Below are 16,423 nucleotides of genomic sequence, written 5' to 3'. Positions count from 1 at the left end.
GTTGGAATGTTATTCATGTACGTTGTACGGGCTCTTTACCTACTCATTGTTTACTGAAGGGGCCTACACCCTAACTTCTTCGTACGCCTTTATACCGTACATGTTGGATGAAGTCGGTCAGATAGGTTGGCTTGCTATTACTCCTATACATTTTATGGGCTGTACACGCGGTTTCAATTCCCACTTCATGGTATAGGGCTTTAACTCTAGCTCCATCGTACGGGGTGCACCAAGGTTGTGCAAAATGCAAGTCTCCACTTTCATCGTACGAGATGCGAGTCTTCCTATTGTTCCAAGTTCATCTTATAGGTCGTACACTCTAGGAGTTTGGCCTTTCTTGCTCCCAGCTCCACTCAACCCATACATCGTACGACCCTTTTTGCCTTTGTGTAGATAGTACGGTTTGTACAACATACAATACCTTATGGTTTCTCTCTACATTGTACAGGCCCTTCTACCCCAATACAGACTGTATGGTCTCCACTCTTTCCTTCTCTACTCGTGCATCGTACAACCCTTTTTGCCATTTTACACGCCATTTTACACACTGTACAATCTTTTCTTCTTCTTTCGTTTGTATAGAGGTTTGTCGACCTACCTAATCTTGTCTATGCAGTATGTTGGTGTTTATTCGTACAAACCCCTTTCTTCTTGATGCACGTACAATATTCTCCCAATTGTATTTTCTTCCAAATGCTTTGGTCCTATGTTCCACAGAGTTTCCGGGACGGGGGCATTTTAGGGGACGGGGATGTGTTTCCGGTATGGATACGGGTCGAAGCCAAAATTTAGGGGACGGGACATCAGGGGACGGCGATTAAAAACATAGGGGATTTTTTTTAATATAGAGACAAAATTCAAATATGTATATCATAACATTGATGAACCATTCACCATAGACATTTTAGAAGATAAATACATGGAATATTATCAAATGGCAAATACTAAGTGCTTCCATTATAACAATATCACATACATATATAGTAAAAATTAAAATGCCTAAAGGCTTCAAGTATCATGCTGAAATCAGAATGAAATAAAGAGAAGTCCAACTAAAATAGTTAGTAAATAGTAAATACCAAACGCAATCTTTCCTCACTAAACACAATCTTTGCTCATTGCTGCTACTGCTCTTATGTTTTTTTCCTTCCTCTTAGCAAGTATGTTAAATAGAAAAATGAGTAAAAGAGTTAGTGTTTTAATGGACCAAATATGGGTTGCATATTGTTATCATGTCTTTAAGATGACTTGGGGCCACACGAACAACAAAAATTAGAAAAAAATGTTTTTTTGGGGATGGTTTGCCTTTACTAGATTGACTGGAAAAAAGGGGACGGCCAGTAGTTTCGGGGACGGATAGGGGACGACACTACCGTCCCCGATACTGCTAGCCGTCCCCAAGTTTCCTGCCAAAAAAATTGGCCATTTCAAGGACGTTTCTGAATTTTTCAAAAAGGGGACGACTCAAGGGACGGCCAAAATCCGTCCCCGCGTCCCCGGTACAGGTACGAGGGTAAAACCCCAGGAAACGCGTCCCGTGGAGCATAGCTTTGGTCCTAAGTTGATGGTTTCCTACAAGTTAGGATTTTTTCCAATTGCTTTGGTCCCTAGTTGATGGTTTCCTCCAAAAGCTCTAACAAGTTATAACCTTGATGGAAAACTTCATAATTCCCCATCTACCAGTGGAATAATCCATTAAGTGAACTTGTTTTGTCTTTTGAACAATCCCCTAGTCTCATAATTCCCTCATCGTCTGATTCCATCACTCTTTCCTTGCCCAATTCTCCTCCTTTGGACTTGGAATCCAATGTCATTTCCTAGCTTACCACCTACTTTCGTAGGTTGATGACATATTTCTTTCCATCACTCTTGATGAATAGGGTGTTCTTCTTCCAATTATGATTGGCCTTTGCTATGACAAGCCATCCCCTACCAAGGAGGGTGCCATATCCCTTCTTGTCCAAGGTGATGACAACAAAATCTAGAACAAATTGTTGGGTTCCAATTACAACCTTTTGCACTGTTAAAGGAATTAACCTAATAATCTACAGGTCTACGGGTGCAGATTGTGCCTAACTCTCATTTGCATATACTCCATTAAGAGGGCATGGTAATTACTTATACCTACTCTAGAGGTGTCGGCGATCAGAAAGAACAGGTTTTAGTATTACCTAACTAACCTTAGTTAATGCTAACTAATATTATTGTAAGGACGCCGACTTTGAGTATTTTAATTACCTGTTAATGCTAAGGGTGATGTCCCTTAAGGAACACACCCTATGATATGGGTATATAGGCAGGGTTGAGAAGGCAGTCTGGGGACACACAAGCATCTACAGTCTGATCTCCAGGTCTTCCAGTCCTCACGTGTTATCTACTGAATTTCAGAACTTCATTCCAGTTATAAATTAGGATCCTCAATTGTATCTTCAGCATCATAAATCCTGAATATCAGTTTCACTATCTTGGTTATTTTGTGTCTATTTTCTCTGCATTAGAAGTTTGATTTGTCATCAGAATCTGTAGAAGTTTACATGGTATCAGAGCCTAGTTATCAGATCTAGGGCTCTGCAGATTGTCACATATCAGACCTGTTCATATCCAGTAGTTATTCTTCTTTTCCAATGGCATATACAATCAGGCATGAGGACAGATTTGATGGAAAAGAACATTTTGAAGCATGGAAATTTAGAATCTTGATGATTCTTGAAGAAAATAATGTTAGACAATTTGTTGATGGAGCATCGAAACAGCCATCTGTTGAACCTCACAAATCCATATGGTCCAATGGAAACAAAAAAGTCATTCAAATCATCTTGGATGGAGTTAAGAATGACATAGTACTTATGCTTATAAAACACTTAACTGCCTACAATATGATGAATGCATTACGAAATGCATTTGAAGTAAATAATGCAATGAGGGTCCTTGCACTATAGAGACAACTAAATCACATCCAAATAAAAAAGGAAGAATCAATAAACTCCTACTTTCTAAGAGTTGCCGGTATTAGAGATGAATTGGCAAGCATAGGAACCATCATAAATGACACCGAATTAACACTCATGGCTTTAGATGGACTGCCAGAATCATGGGAAACATTTGCACAAGGAATAAGTGCTAGAGATCAACTTCCAGATTTTAATAGACTTAAGAATGATTGTCTTCAGGAAGAATCAAAAAAACTAAAGAAGGGAGGAAAACCTAAAATGGAAGATGAAGAACTTCATGTTCTTAATGCGAACTCTTACAAAGGCAAGAAAAAGCATTTCAAGAAAAATAAAGGAAATCAGAAGAACGGAAAGTCCAAGAAAGACCTATCTAAAATAAAATGTTTTAAATGTGAAAAATTTGGACATTTTAGATCAAATTGTCTAGAAAACTCCAAACAACAAGCGAATTGCACAAACATTGTTAGAGAAGAAGAAACTTATGATCCAAAGAATCGGGTTTTGTATTCTTCCTTATCAAATGAAATCTCCAATAAGGCATGGGTAATAGATAGTGGATCCTCCGGGCATATAATAGGATACAAAGAAACTCTAGATTTCTTGTCCGAGAAAGTTAACGGTGAAGTTACTATTGGTGATAACTCAGCACATTCAGTCAAAGGAATTGGTAGCTACACTTTGAAGCTAAAAACAGGAAATACTCTCTTTTTGAAAGATGTACTATATGTACCAAGAATAAAAAGGAACCTAATATCAATTACAGCGTTAGAAGATGATGGACACAATGTTGCATTCATGGATGGCAAAGTATTAACTTGGGCTAAGAATTCTTCCATCAAGAAAGCTAAAGTAATTGGTCAAAGAAAGGGATATTTGTATGAACTAAATATAGAACCCATTCAAGCCCTTGTTCATAAAGCAGAAGATTCAAATGAAATATGGCACAAAAGATTAGGGCACCTAAACTTTAAAACCCTATCTACTATGGAGAAGATGGTTACCGGATTATCAAAATTAAAACAAGATCACCCTAGTATTTGCAAAGGGTGTGCCCTAGGTAAAAGTACTAGAAGACCTTTTCATGATAGTACCAGAAAAACAAATAATGTACTACAATTAATTCATTCAGATTTATGTGGACCCATGTCCATTCCCTCCCTTGGAGGATTCTGGTATTATGTGTTGTTCATAGATGACTTCTCTAGAAAAACATGGATTTATTTTTTTAAATGCAAAGAATCAGAAGAAATCTTACAAAGATTTAAGGAATTCAAAGCATTAACTGAAAATTTTAAAGAAATAAAATTAAAACCCTTAGAACAGATAATGGCGGAGAATATACCTCAGATTTGTTTAAACATTTTTGTAAAGAATCAGGGATCAAGAGGGAGTATACTGTTCCTTATAACCCTGAACAAAATGGGGTAGCTGAAAGGAAAAACAGGACAATTATAGAAGCTGCTAGAGCTATGATTTTTGACCAAAATCTAGAATACTATCTTTGGGCAGAAGCCTTACTATCTTTGGGCAGAAGCCTCTTGTACTGCTGAATACTATCTTTGGGCAGAAGCCTCTTGTACTGCTGTATACATCCAAAATAGAAGCCCACACTCCTATCTTAAAGATAAGACCCCTGAAGAAGTATTTACAAAAATAAAACCTAATATAAGTCATCTCAGAATCTTTGGATGTCCTATATATATTCATATACCAAAAGGAAAAAAGAACCAAATTGGAACCATCTGGAAGGAAGGGTATTTTTGTAGGGTATATTGAAACTTCTAAAGCATATAGAATTTTCATACCTAGACAAAAAATTATTGAACTCAACAGGGATGTAGTCTTTGACGAAGATCTTGCATTTAAAAAGGCAATAAATTCTCACGAACCCTCTTCTTCACATGATTCTGAAAGCTTAAGTGAGTCTGAATCCCAGAGGGAGAACTTAGAAGAGGTCGAAAATGAAGCAAACCTTGAAGAAAGTTCAAAGAAAAGACCATTTTGGGCCATAAAAACAGTTGAAGCAGCTCAAGATTTTGCTGCACCTTTAGGATCAGTCAGAGAAAGTAAAAGACCTAAAAGATTCTTAGATTATACAATAAATATGATTGACTTATCCAAAACAGAGCCTACCAATCCTTCTGATGCTATTAAACATCCAGCCTAGAAAGAAGCTATGATAGAAGAATATCAATCAATTATGAAAAATGATGTTTGGGAAATAGTTCCAAGGCCAAAAGGAAAATCCATTGTTTCTTCTAAATGGATATTCAAAATAAAGCATGTTGCAGATGGAAGTATTGAGAAATATAAAGCTAGATTTGTAGCCAGAGGTTTTTCTCAGAAAGAAGGAATTGATTATGAAGAAACCTTTGCTCCTGTCGCCAGATATACTACCATTAGAGCTGTCTTAGCAATTGCCACGTCTAAGGGATGGAAGGTACATCAGATGGATGTAAAGACAACATTTCTCAATGGGAAGATTTTTGACGAAGTCTATATAGAGCAGCCAGAAAGATTTGAAACCCATGATCCAAAAGCTTTTGTGTGCCGACTCAAGAAAGCTCTTTATGGGCTTAAATAGGCTCCTAGGGCCTAGTATGAAAGGATTGATAAATATCTCATTGGTTTACGATTCTCTAAGAATGAAGCCAATCCAAACTTAATATTGATATTGTCTGTTGATGATTTATTAATCACCGGTGATGATCATCTTATAGATCAATGCAAGAAAGATTTTATCAAAGAATTCGAGATGAGAGACTTGGGTCTTCTCCATTACTTCCTAGGATTGGAAGTGCAATAGAATGCTGATAATATCATACTGAATCAAAGGAAGTACACTTCAGATATCTTGAAGAAATTTGGAATGTGGAATTGCAAGCCCATGTCTTCTCCAATGGAGACCAATTTGCATAAACTTAAAGAAGCGGTTGCAGAATCACCTCCTATAGACTCTACTCTCTACAGGTAGATAATTGGGTCCCTGATGTACCTAGTAAATACAAGACCTGATATTTGCTATGCGGTTCATGCATTAAGTCAGTTTATGTGTGAACGTAAGGAAATTCACCTAGTTGTTGTTAAACACATTATGAGATACCTTCAAGGTACTCTTAATTGTGGACTCAAATATGAGAGAGTTGCTTTAGATTTGCATGGATTCACTGATTTAGATTGGGGTGGAAGTGCTAAAGACAGGAAAAGTACTTCAGGATGCTTTTTCAGTTTTGGATCAGCTATGATTTCATGGATATGCAGAAAGCAGTCTTCAGTAGCTTAGAGCTCCACAGAGCTGAATACATTGCTGCAGCAATGGCCTCTCGAGAAGCAATATGGTTGAGGAAGTTGCTTGTGGGATTATTTGGGCAAGTCATGAATCCTACAGTAATTCATTGTGATAACTAGAGTTCCATCAAGCTCTCAATGAATCCAGTTTTCCATGATAGATCCAAACATATTGAAATTCCTTACCATTATGTAAGAGATATGGTAGACAGGAATTTTGTGAAATTGGAATACATCTGTATTGCAGATCAGACAGCAGATATACTCACCAAACCTCTATCCAAAGTAAAGATAGAACATTTCAGAAAGAGACTTGGTATGGTTGAGTTGTAATTTATTTTGTACTATTTTGATTATTAATAAAACGATAAATTTTATTTTGTCAGGCTATTGACGGTAATGGGCTCCACCATATGTAATCATTATTTAAGAGGTGATGATCTCTGAAATAATGAATACTTGTACAATAGGCATTATGAGAGGTGACGATCTCTTAGATAATGTACTAACAGTAGATTTTATTGTAAGATCCAGGTGAATTTTTAGATCATCTTGTGACATTGACATGTTCATGGGTCACAAATTGGATAAAGAAAGAATTCTAGAAATTCTTCAGGTTTATCCTGTATTCTAGTAGATCTTAAAATTCAGGATCTAGCTATGGTTTAGAAGTACCAGCTTCTATGAGTCACAACTTGTGTTTTATCACTAGTAGCAGTGATTTGTCATATCACAGGCTTCGTAATATGACCTTGTATCATATGTTTTATGATACTATTTATTAAGAAGAGATAGACAGATATAGAGTATTAATTCTTGCTTAACATCTGAATTGATGTTGCTAGATATAATATCTCTCTGTAGGATTATCAGGTTAAGAGGGAGTGTTAAAAGAATTAACCTAATAATCTACAAGTCATAATCTACAAGTCTACGGGTGCAGATTGTGCCTAACTCTCATTTGCATATACTCCATTAAGAGGGCATGGTAATTACTTATACCTACTCTAGAGGTGCCGGCGATCAGAAGGAACAGGTTTTAGTATTACCTAACTAACCTTAGTTAAAGCTAACTAATATTATTCTAAGGACGCCGACTTTGAGTATTTTAATTACCTAATAATGCTAAGGGTGATGTACCTTAAGGAACACACCCTATGATATGGGTATATAGGCAGGGTTGAGAAGGCAATTTGGGGACACACAAGCATCTACAGTCTGATCTCCAGGTCTTCCAGTCCTCACGTGCTATCTACTGAATTTCAGAACTTCATTCCAATTATAAATCAGGATCCTCAATTGTATCTTGAGCATAGTGAATCCTGAATATCAGTTTCACTGTCTAGGTTATTTTGTGTCTATTTTCTCTGCATTAGAAGTCTGATTTGTCATCAGAATCTGTAGAAGTTTACATGCACCATAAGAGTCACAACTGATTTTGTACCATGTTGATCAGCACCTACCAAGTGGAAGGTTGGTAGCCAGAGTGTAGGTTTATGAAGGGCATTATGTGTTTCTTGTGGCAGTACATTAATGTCAATCCTCCATCTATAATAGTGCTTGTCAATCTACGTCTGATGATTTCCATTTCGACAACTGCGGGTGTCCATCCAGCACCCACTACCGACAGCATAGGATTCCCGGCACCACTCAAGGTAGTAGCTTCCACATCTTTTTTTCCTGCCTCATTTGCCCCATGGTTGCCAATACCTTGGTCGTCATTAGTGTCACCTATGTTAGTGACTGCCACCTTTAGTTGTAGTAGCATCTCCCACAGGTCTACCACTCATACTAGAATTGCCATCTATAACACTTGTATAATGTTGGCTTTTGATGTTGATTGTACGGGAGTACTATGCGTTCAACTCCGTTCTTCCTTCATTGTCATTTATGTTTCCTTTTAGGCTTCCTTTGTATAAGCATCAGGGTATGTAGCATTTTTCGTAAAGCACCTTGTGACTACCAAGGCCTCCTCAGATATTGTGACATTTATCAAATTTACCCCCTTCATTACATCTATGGTATTGTATCACAAGTCGTCCCTTCACATCGTACTAGATGTGGCTTCTTGGTGTGTGTTGCGCTATCGTTTTGTACGATGCTAAATAGCAAGGATCCTTGCAAATCTCTCTCTTGAAAAGCTTATCGGGGATCAACTCCAAGGTTCCGAGCGGTCTTGCAACCTAGTGAAATCTACTCAATTGAAGATAAATGTGTATGTTCAGGAGGAGGCCTTTGTTGGTTCGAACCAATTTCGGATAAGCTGCTTGATCTGTTGTTGTTTGAAAAGTAACCACAAAAAAGATATTTTTTTGGTATTTTATGTTTTATGATGAATGATATTTATCGATGCAACTATATGAATTCCTATTTTAACCAAGTGTTAAAAAAGAAAATAACAAAGATAGGGTGACGAGAGATTAAAGCAAATAACTTTGAAAGGGAAATATCTAACAGACATTAACCAAGGTAACAACAGGTCTGCGAATTAAATCGTCAAAAGGATCGGGTAGGAAACCAATGAAATTACGAGCAGCGCTTCCTCAACTCCACCGATGCAATCGTCAATGGGAACTCAATATAAACTGAAAGATGTTTCACATTTCATCAAATCATAAGGCCACAGAAAGTGCGTTCATGCGAGACAAGAAGCTATGCAAGAACAATAGGTGATCCTTTCTCAAATTCATTACATCAGCGAACATCATTAATACGAGGCAAGCACCAGAACTAAAATATCGCACAATCATAACAACACAATAAAACCATTGGCTCCATTATTATTCATGAACATGCATTTACAAAATTAACACACTCCGGCAAGAATAACTACACTCAGAATGAAACCACCAATAGCATATATTATTGCATCAAAATAACGGCCTGGAGTACATATTACATCCATGTATTTATAAGAAATCATCTCCTCCCTTTGTGTTAGGAGTGAGAGCTCTTAAAATGCAAACTCATGCTAAAAATTAATATAAAAAATCTAATTATATACAAATTGACTCTCTAAATGGTGCTAAGTAGGTCTCCACCCCTATTTATATTCATTAATGGGTGCATGAGCCTTTACATGACACAAAAGAATAAAAGATTGAGAAGATAAGAAGACTGTAGTTGTAAGATGATCTAGGAGTCTCTGGAAGTTCTAAAAATGGGATCTTGACCTTCTTTAAGCGTTTCTTGGAGTTGAACTACCGTCAAAATGTGTTTCTAGTACATGGAATGCTTTAAATTGGGAATTGGTAGTTAACTGTAGGTGCACCTACACACCAGCACACCTTGGTGACAAGGTTCCAAAAAATCCAAAAATCTTCTAAGTGTTAAAATTCAATTTCAAGCATCTGGGTTTTCTTCCCCTTTATACCAAAACGTGTCTAGATGCTTACTTTTAAACTTCCATATTATCTCCGCCACTTGAGTAGCTTTTGGCAAATCCAAAGCCCCATATTTATCCTTTACTAATTATCAGTACTTACTAACTTCAATCCGAGTTGCCGCAAAATCCTCAAGCTTGGGTCCAGCTCCAACAATCTCTTCAAGTCTTAAATGCTTGTCTCATGTCTTCATCTGACGAAGCATCTTCAAATGTTCCTCGAAATTGTTGGACCATTGATTGCACTGCAATAAGTTGGTCTTAGACTCATCTTCGAAAATCTCAATGCAAGCGATGCTATAGTATGTTTCTACTTCAAAAAATGCTAAGCATCTGATGTCTTCTTACATGGTATGAAATGAGCCATCTTAAGAAATCTGTCCACGATAACAAATATAGAATCATACCCCTTCACTGTTTTTGGCAATCCAAGAACAAAATCCATACTGATGTCACTCCAAGGTTTCTCGGGAACAGCAATAGGTGTATACAAACCAATATATTGACTCACTCCTTTTGCAACTTGATAAAATCCACAACTTTTTAAAAAAATCTGAACATCCTTATACATTTGCGACCAATAATACTTCACTTTCAGCAAACTCAATGTCTTATCAATTCCAAAATGTCCAACCAATCCACCACTATGCTTTTCCTTAATCAGATTCAACCTCATAGAACTTCTAGGAATACATAATTGAATACCTTTGAACAACATACCTGCTTGAATGAAATACTTATCATACTTGCTTATGTGATTTGTCAGATTTGGTGCTTTACACTCTCCACGCCTCAGAAAAATTAGAATCAGCATTATACAACTTTTTTATTTCATCAAAACCAAGAACTTCAACCTTCATTTCAATCAACAAAGAACATCTTCTACTCAATGCATTAGCAACTCTATTAGTAACTCCACTCTTATGCTTAATTACAAATGTAAAATACTGCAAATACTCAACCCACTTCATATGTCTTTGATTCAATTTATGTTGACTTCCCAAGTATTGTAAAGCTTTATGATCAATATACAACACAAACTCCTTAGGAATCAAATAATGTCTCCACTTCTTCAATGCTTGAACAATAGCATAAAATTCTTGAACATACACAGAATACTTCCTTTTAGCATCATTCAACTTTTCATTAAAGAAAGCAACAGGTTTGCCTTCTTGACTTAATACAGCTCCTATTGCATTACCACTTGCATCACATTCAATTTGAAATACTTTGTTGAAATCAGGCAAAGCTAATATAGATAATTCAGCAACCTTTTGTTTCAATGTCTCAAAACTCTTATCAGCTCCATGTGTCCACTTGAATTCCTTTTTATCTCCCCTCATTGTCTCAGTCATAGCATTACAAACAGCACTGAAATTCTTTATAAACTTTCTATAAAAATGAGCCAAACCATGAAATGATCTTACCTCACCCACATTCTCAAGTGTAGGCCATTCCAAAATTGCTTTAACATTCTCAGGATCCATCTTCAATCCATCAGCTGAAATCACAAATCCCAAATACACAATCTCCTCTTGCATAAAAGAACACTTTTTCAGATTAATCAGCAACTTTTCCTCTTTCAACCTCTGCAATACTTGTCTAATATGCTCAAGATGTTCTTCCTTAGTCTTACTAATTATCAGAATGTCATCCAAATAAACAATCACAAACTTACCCGGAAATCTTTTGAGAACTTCATTCATCAACCTCATGAAAGTACTAGGTGCATTAGTCAAACCAAAAGGCATAACAACCCATTCATACAATCCATCTTTTGTCTTGAAAGCAGTCTTCCATTCATTACCTTCTCTAATTGTGATCTGATAATAGCCACTCTTCAAATCAATCTTGGTAAAATACTTTGCTCCACTCAAACCAAAGAAATGTGAATCGGAATCGGATCGGAATCGGCAAGGCCGAATCGAATCGTGAATCGGCAATGAATCGGCAATGAATCGGCGATGAATCGGCAAATTTGAAAAAACCCTTTAAATTTAAAGATTTTAACAATTTAAAACTTATTTCATGCACCCTTTATTGAATATAACTTAAGCACACTATAACATCATCAAATAGAAGTTAAAACTTAACATACATAAACATGAAACATAAAATCCATCACATACGTAACTATGTTATCTAAGATTCTAAAATGTAAATTGTAGGCTAGCTGAAGTAAATAGAAATCAAATGATCATAATGATTTAAATCATAGAATGTATGTAAGATGATCCATAAGACATCAAATCATAAATTTATGTAAGAATCTAAGATGAAGATCCATGAAAGTTTGAAACTTTGAAACATATGTCTATCAATGATTCAGTATCAATATCTGTAAACAAAATATAAAAACAAGGCTCCAGCTCAAGCCTCAGGCTCATAGTCATCATCATCCTCAACATCATCCTTAAGCTCGGCTACAGCCTCAGCCTCAGCCTCTGAGTATCCAGTCTGCCTAGTAGCAAGGCGTCTAATGTAGGTCCTAGAGGACTGTCGAGCCATATCTCCCACATATAAGATGGGCTCACGAATGTCGCTAGGGCCTGTGTCTGTGCGTACACGTGTGCGTCTACCAATGCCTGAAGAACGTGCTCTAGCTGCCTCAGCCTCTATATCCACCTGGTCAATCCACGCACGGTCTTCCTCAGTGAAGACTGGATCTACAACCTCTGTGAGCCACTCTGATTCTGGATCAATCTCCTCCAGAATGATCGGAGAGGAGTCAGTGCCCAAAATCTGTCTGATCCTAAGACGGAGGTTGTAATGAACGAAGACAAGATCATTCAACCTCTGCACTGTCAACCTGTTTCTCCTCTTCGAGTGGATGTGCTCGAACATGGACCAACTGCGCTCACATCCAGAAGCGCTGCTTGGCTGACTCAGAATACGAATGGCAATTTTTTGAAGTTTTGGGGTTGTGGCCCCAAACATTTGCCACCATCTATCTGAAATAAGGGAAAATAAAAATAATTAGTCTCATTTACAAATTACAAATTACAAGTTAACTCTAAAATTACATAATCAACTTTAAGTTTAGAATCTAGATTCATGAACATTGAATATATTATTTAATTTTTACCTGGCTGTATTGTTTCCCGAGCATCTATGGCTACCCTGCTAGAGAAAAGTGGGCCTTCTTTATTATTGAACTTATCAAGCTCAATAATTGCAGCACTGCTATCCTCATCAGTACTCAACCTCTGGATCACTGTATATAATCCGGTGAGAACCTCCTCATCCGCCTTGAGGTCAGGATGGAAACGAAATGCCGAATTCAAAAAGTAAGCTGCTGCATGGATGGGTCTGTGGAGCTGATTCTGCCATCTCCTATCAATGATGTCCCAAATAGGGGCATACTTCTCCTGCATTCCTGCATACTGAGCTCTAATGGCCTCCTTGGCCCTATCCATGCCCTCATATATGTAGCCCATAGAGGGCTTCTCCCCATCAGCAGTTCGTAGGATACAAGAGGCTCAGTGGCCTACATATAAAGTAAAACAAAAATTTGAGTCAAAACTTAAACATAGAATAATTCAATAATATAAGGTAAAACTAAATCATTAAACAATTAGCATAGTAAACTATAAAATATTAAATGTTAAATTGCAATAAAATTACCTTAAGTATTTCTCTAGCAGGTTTCCAAAAACCATCATCATCAAATATGCAATCCACCACATCTATCCCTGCAGTGGTCGTAGCATAGGAAGATGAAATCCACTCCCGCCCAACAAACATGCTCCTCAAATCATCCCTTGATGTCAACAAGGACTGCAAGGTGATGAAATTCGAGGCAAACCTCGTGATCCCTGGACGAGCTAACTCTTTGTCTCCTGTGTACTTCCTCATTGTGCTAAGGACAAATGAATGATTATAAATAAACTTACATATGTTTTTTGCCCTTTCCACACATGACTTGACCCACTCAAGTTTGCCAATTTCCTCCAACATGAGGTCAAGGCAGTGTGCTGCACAAGGGGACCAAAATATGGTGGGGTGCCTCTCCATCAAAAGTTTGCCTACAACAATTTTAAGATAATTACAAATTCAAATTTCAAACATGTTAGAACTTAGAACTTAGGAAACTTAGAAATTCTAAGTTAGAATTAGAAAAAGTTCAAAATTCAAATAAATTTATTTTCAAAACTTAAAAAGTTAAAAGTTTACCTGCAGCAACATAACTTGCTGCATTATCCGTCACCACTTGCACCACATGTTGTTCCCCCACCTCTGCTATAACTTCCTCAATAACCTCACATAAGTATGAGGCGTTTTTTACATGAGTAGAAGCATCAATGGATTTGAGGAACATGGTATATCCTACAAGTAACAAAACAACGAATTATAATTACTATTAGCAATCAACAAATCAAAATTTGAAATAGTCAATCACGATTCAAAATTATGTATGTAGGAAAGTAGAATGATCAATCACCTCCACAGGATACAAGAAAATTGAGGAGTGTTCTTCCCCTCCTATCTGTCCAACCATCAGTCATGATGGTGCAACCCTTTTCGATCCACTCCTTTCGGTTGTCCTCAAGCTCATGCCTCATATCCTCAACCATTTCCTCCAGGAGGTATCCACTCAACTCAGCCTCAGTTGGGGCTTTAAACCCCGGACCACAAATGGCAACTGCATCTATCATGTTCTGCCAATAAGGAGTCCTGTCACAAATAGATAATGATATTGATTAGAAATTTAGATGTCAAAAACTAAATTCATAAAACAAGTAGATATAATTAAAGTTTTACTTTTACTTTTAACTTTAACTTTGAAGATAACAAAGAAAAAAGAATCAATTACCTGGCTGCAATAAATGGAATGTTGCAAAAGTACCAGAATTTGCAAATCTCTTTTCTGGCAGCATCATGAATCTCCTTGTTCAAACCCATGCCCTCAAGCGTGGGTTGGGAGCCAGGAGTAGTGCGGGGCACAAAGTAACTATCCATTCTGCTTTTTCGCACTCTAGGCCGTAATAGGTTGGTGTTGGACTCTGTCTCAGTATGAGACCGACTACCACTAACACTCACATGAGCACTAGCACTAGGATGAAAAGGAGGCCTAGAAGAACCCTCCCCAACACAACCTACGGATGCGGAAGCTGATGCAGATGCACTTGCAGATGTAGATGCGGTTGTGGATGTGGGAGCACGGGAGCCAATACCTCTTAACCCTTCAAGTTGCATTTTCTTAGTCAACTTGTCTTGTTCAATTTTTTCTAATGCCACTAAACAAGAGCGTTTTGCCTCAGCGGTTTGTTGAGTGCAAACTGTGACATCATGGCCAGGTATGCCAGCAATGTGGTATTTCAATCTATAGATACCTCCCGAATTTATTTTTTCTTTGCAAAATATACATTTTGTTTGATATTTGGTTCTCCCAGGAAACTCTTCATTATATTTCCAGCATTCATCTTTTTCACCCATTGTGGAAATTGGAAAATGAAAGCAAAGGGCTGCTGCAATAAAAAAATTCATGTAAAAAATCAAAGTTTGCAACTAATAAACAAAAACTACAAAACAACAAACCCTAGTTTGCAATTTAGTAAAACTAAAAATAAAAAACATTCAAGATTTGCAAATGAACACTAAAAAAATTTAACAAAAAATGCATACTACACTAACATGCAAAAAAAAAACCAACACTTACCTCTTGCAAATGAGTTGAGGAGTGTTGATATTGACTCCTTAATGCTCCCAATGCAATTTATGGCCTCCCCAAATGGACTTCTGATCTCTTTGGTGCTCTTCCTTCTTGCCGGTTGGAAACCTATGGATTCTCTTTTCTCTTCTTCTCTCTCACTCTTCCTCTCTTCTACTCATACTAAGCAAATAGAAGGCTCTTTAGGGTTATAACAAAGAGGAAAGTCAACTTAGAAAGCAAATAAAACATGTGTTTTTTTTTTAAAATTGAACTTTCTATCCTTGCTGCCGCGGCCGATTTCTGGAGATTCACGATGGCGATTTTGGCGATTTTTGCCATGAATCGCCGATTTTGGCGATTCAGGCGATTCACACGAAAAAATCGCCACCAGCGATTTCCGATTCCAAAAAAATCGGGAGCCATGAATCTTATGGCGATTTCGGCGATTTCGGCGATTTCATGGCGATTTTTGGAACTATGACTCAAACAATTCATTATGTCATCCATCCTCGGCATAGGAAACCTATATTTCACTGTAATTTTGTTAATAACTTTAGAATCAGTACACATTATCCATTCTCCATTCTTTTTAGGTGTTAATACAGCAGGTACAGCACATGGACTCAAACTTTCTCTAATTAAACCTTTTTGCAACAACTCATGAACTTTTCTATTAAATTCTTCATTCTCTATACGTGTCAATTTATATAGTGCTTTGTTTGGCAAACTAGCTCCAAGAATCAGATCCATACAATGACTTATGCTTCTTATTGAAGGTAAACATTAGGAATATCATCAGCAACAATATCTTTATACTCATTCAACAATTCTGTAATTTCTGCTATCATTCTGTCATTACCAACTTCTGTTGCTTAGTCATTACTACCAACACTCGGTCTTCTAGGAACTATAGCAAAACAAATTTGATTCGTCTTTACTTCCTTTTCAAATTGCTTTCCATTAACCATGCAAACTTTTATTGCAGTACAACTGACATCATCTGGATTTTCAATTAAAGGCAGCAATGTTTGTTTCTTCCCATTATATTGATTCAATCTTATTGAATATCATAATGTCATCCAAATAAACAATCACAAACTTACCCAAAAATCTTTTCAGAACTTCATTCATCAACCTCATGAAAGTACT

General features: G+C 37.0%; 2 protein-coding genes across 3 annotated transcripts in view; both read right to left on the bottom strand.

The window, feature by feature from the left end:
• The window catches only part of LOC149553507 (indole-3-glycerol phosphate synthase, chloroplastic-like), a 237,079-nt gene that overhangs the window by 155,425 nt on the left and 65,231 nt on the right, over window positions 1–16,423 (bottom strand). The window lies entirely within an intron of this gene.
• LOC149553508 (uncharacterized) lies at window positions 11,801–15,233 on the bottom strand. Its single transcript, XM_089788932.1, has 6 exons — window positions 14,435–15,233; window positions 14,063–14,295; window positions 13,795–13,947; window positions 13,246–13,646; window positions 12,707–13,108; window positions 11,801–12,572 (listed from the first exon to the last, which is right to left on the bottom strand). The coding sequence occupies exons 1-5, from the start codon at window positions 15,106–15,108 to the stop codon at window positions 12,902–12,904; spliced, it is 1,668 nt and encodes a 555-aa protein (XP_089645058.1). The 5' UTR covers window positions 15,109–15,233; the 3' UTR covers window positions 11,801–12,572; window positions 12,707–12,901.

The sequence above is a fragment of the Cupressus sempervirens genome, chromosome 6 (assembly GCF_028749045.1).
Source record: "Cupressus sempervirens isolate cs-2001-9-10 chromosome 6, ASM2874904v1, whole genome shotgun sequence".
Taxonomy (NCBI): Eukaryota; Viridiplantae; Streptophyta; class Pinopsida; order Cupressales; family Cupressaceae; genus Cupressus; species Cupressus sempervirens.
The sequence above is the reverse complement of the archived record's forward strand: the minus strand, read 5'-3'. Positions and strand labels throughout refer to the sequence as shown.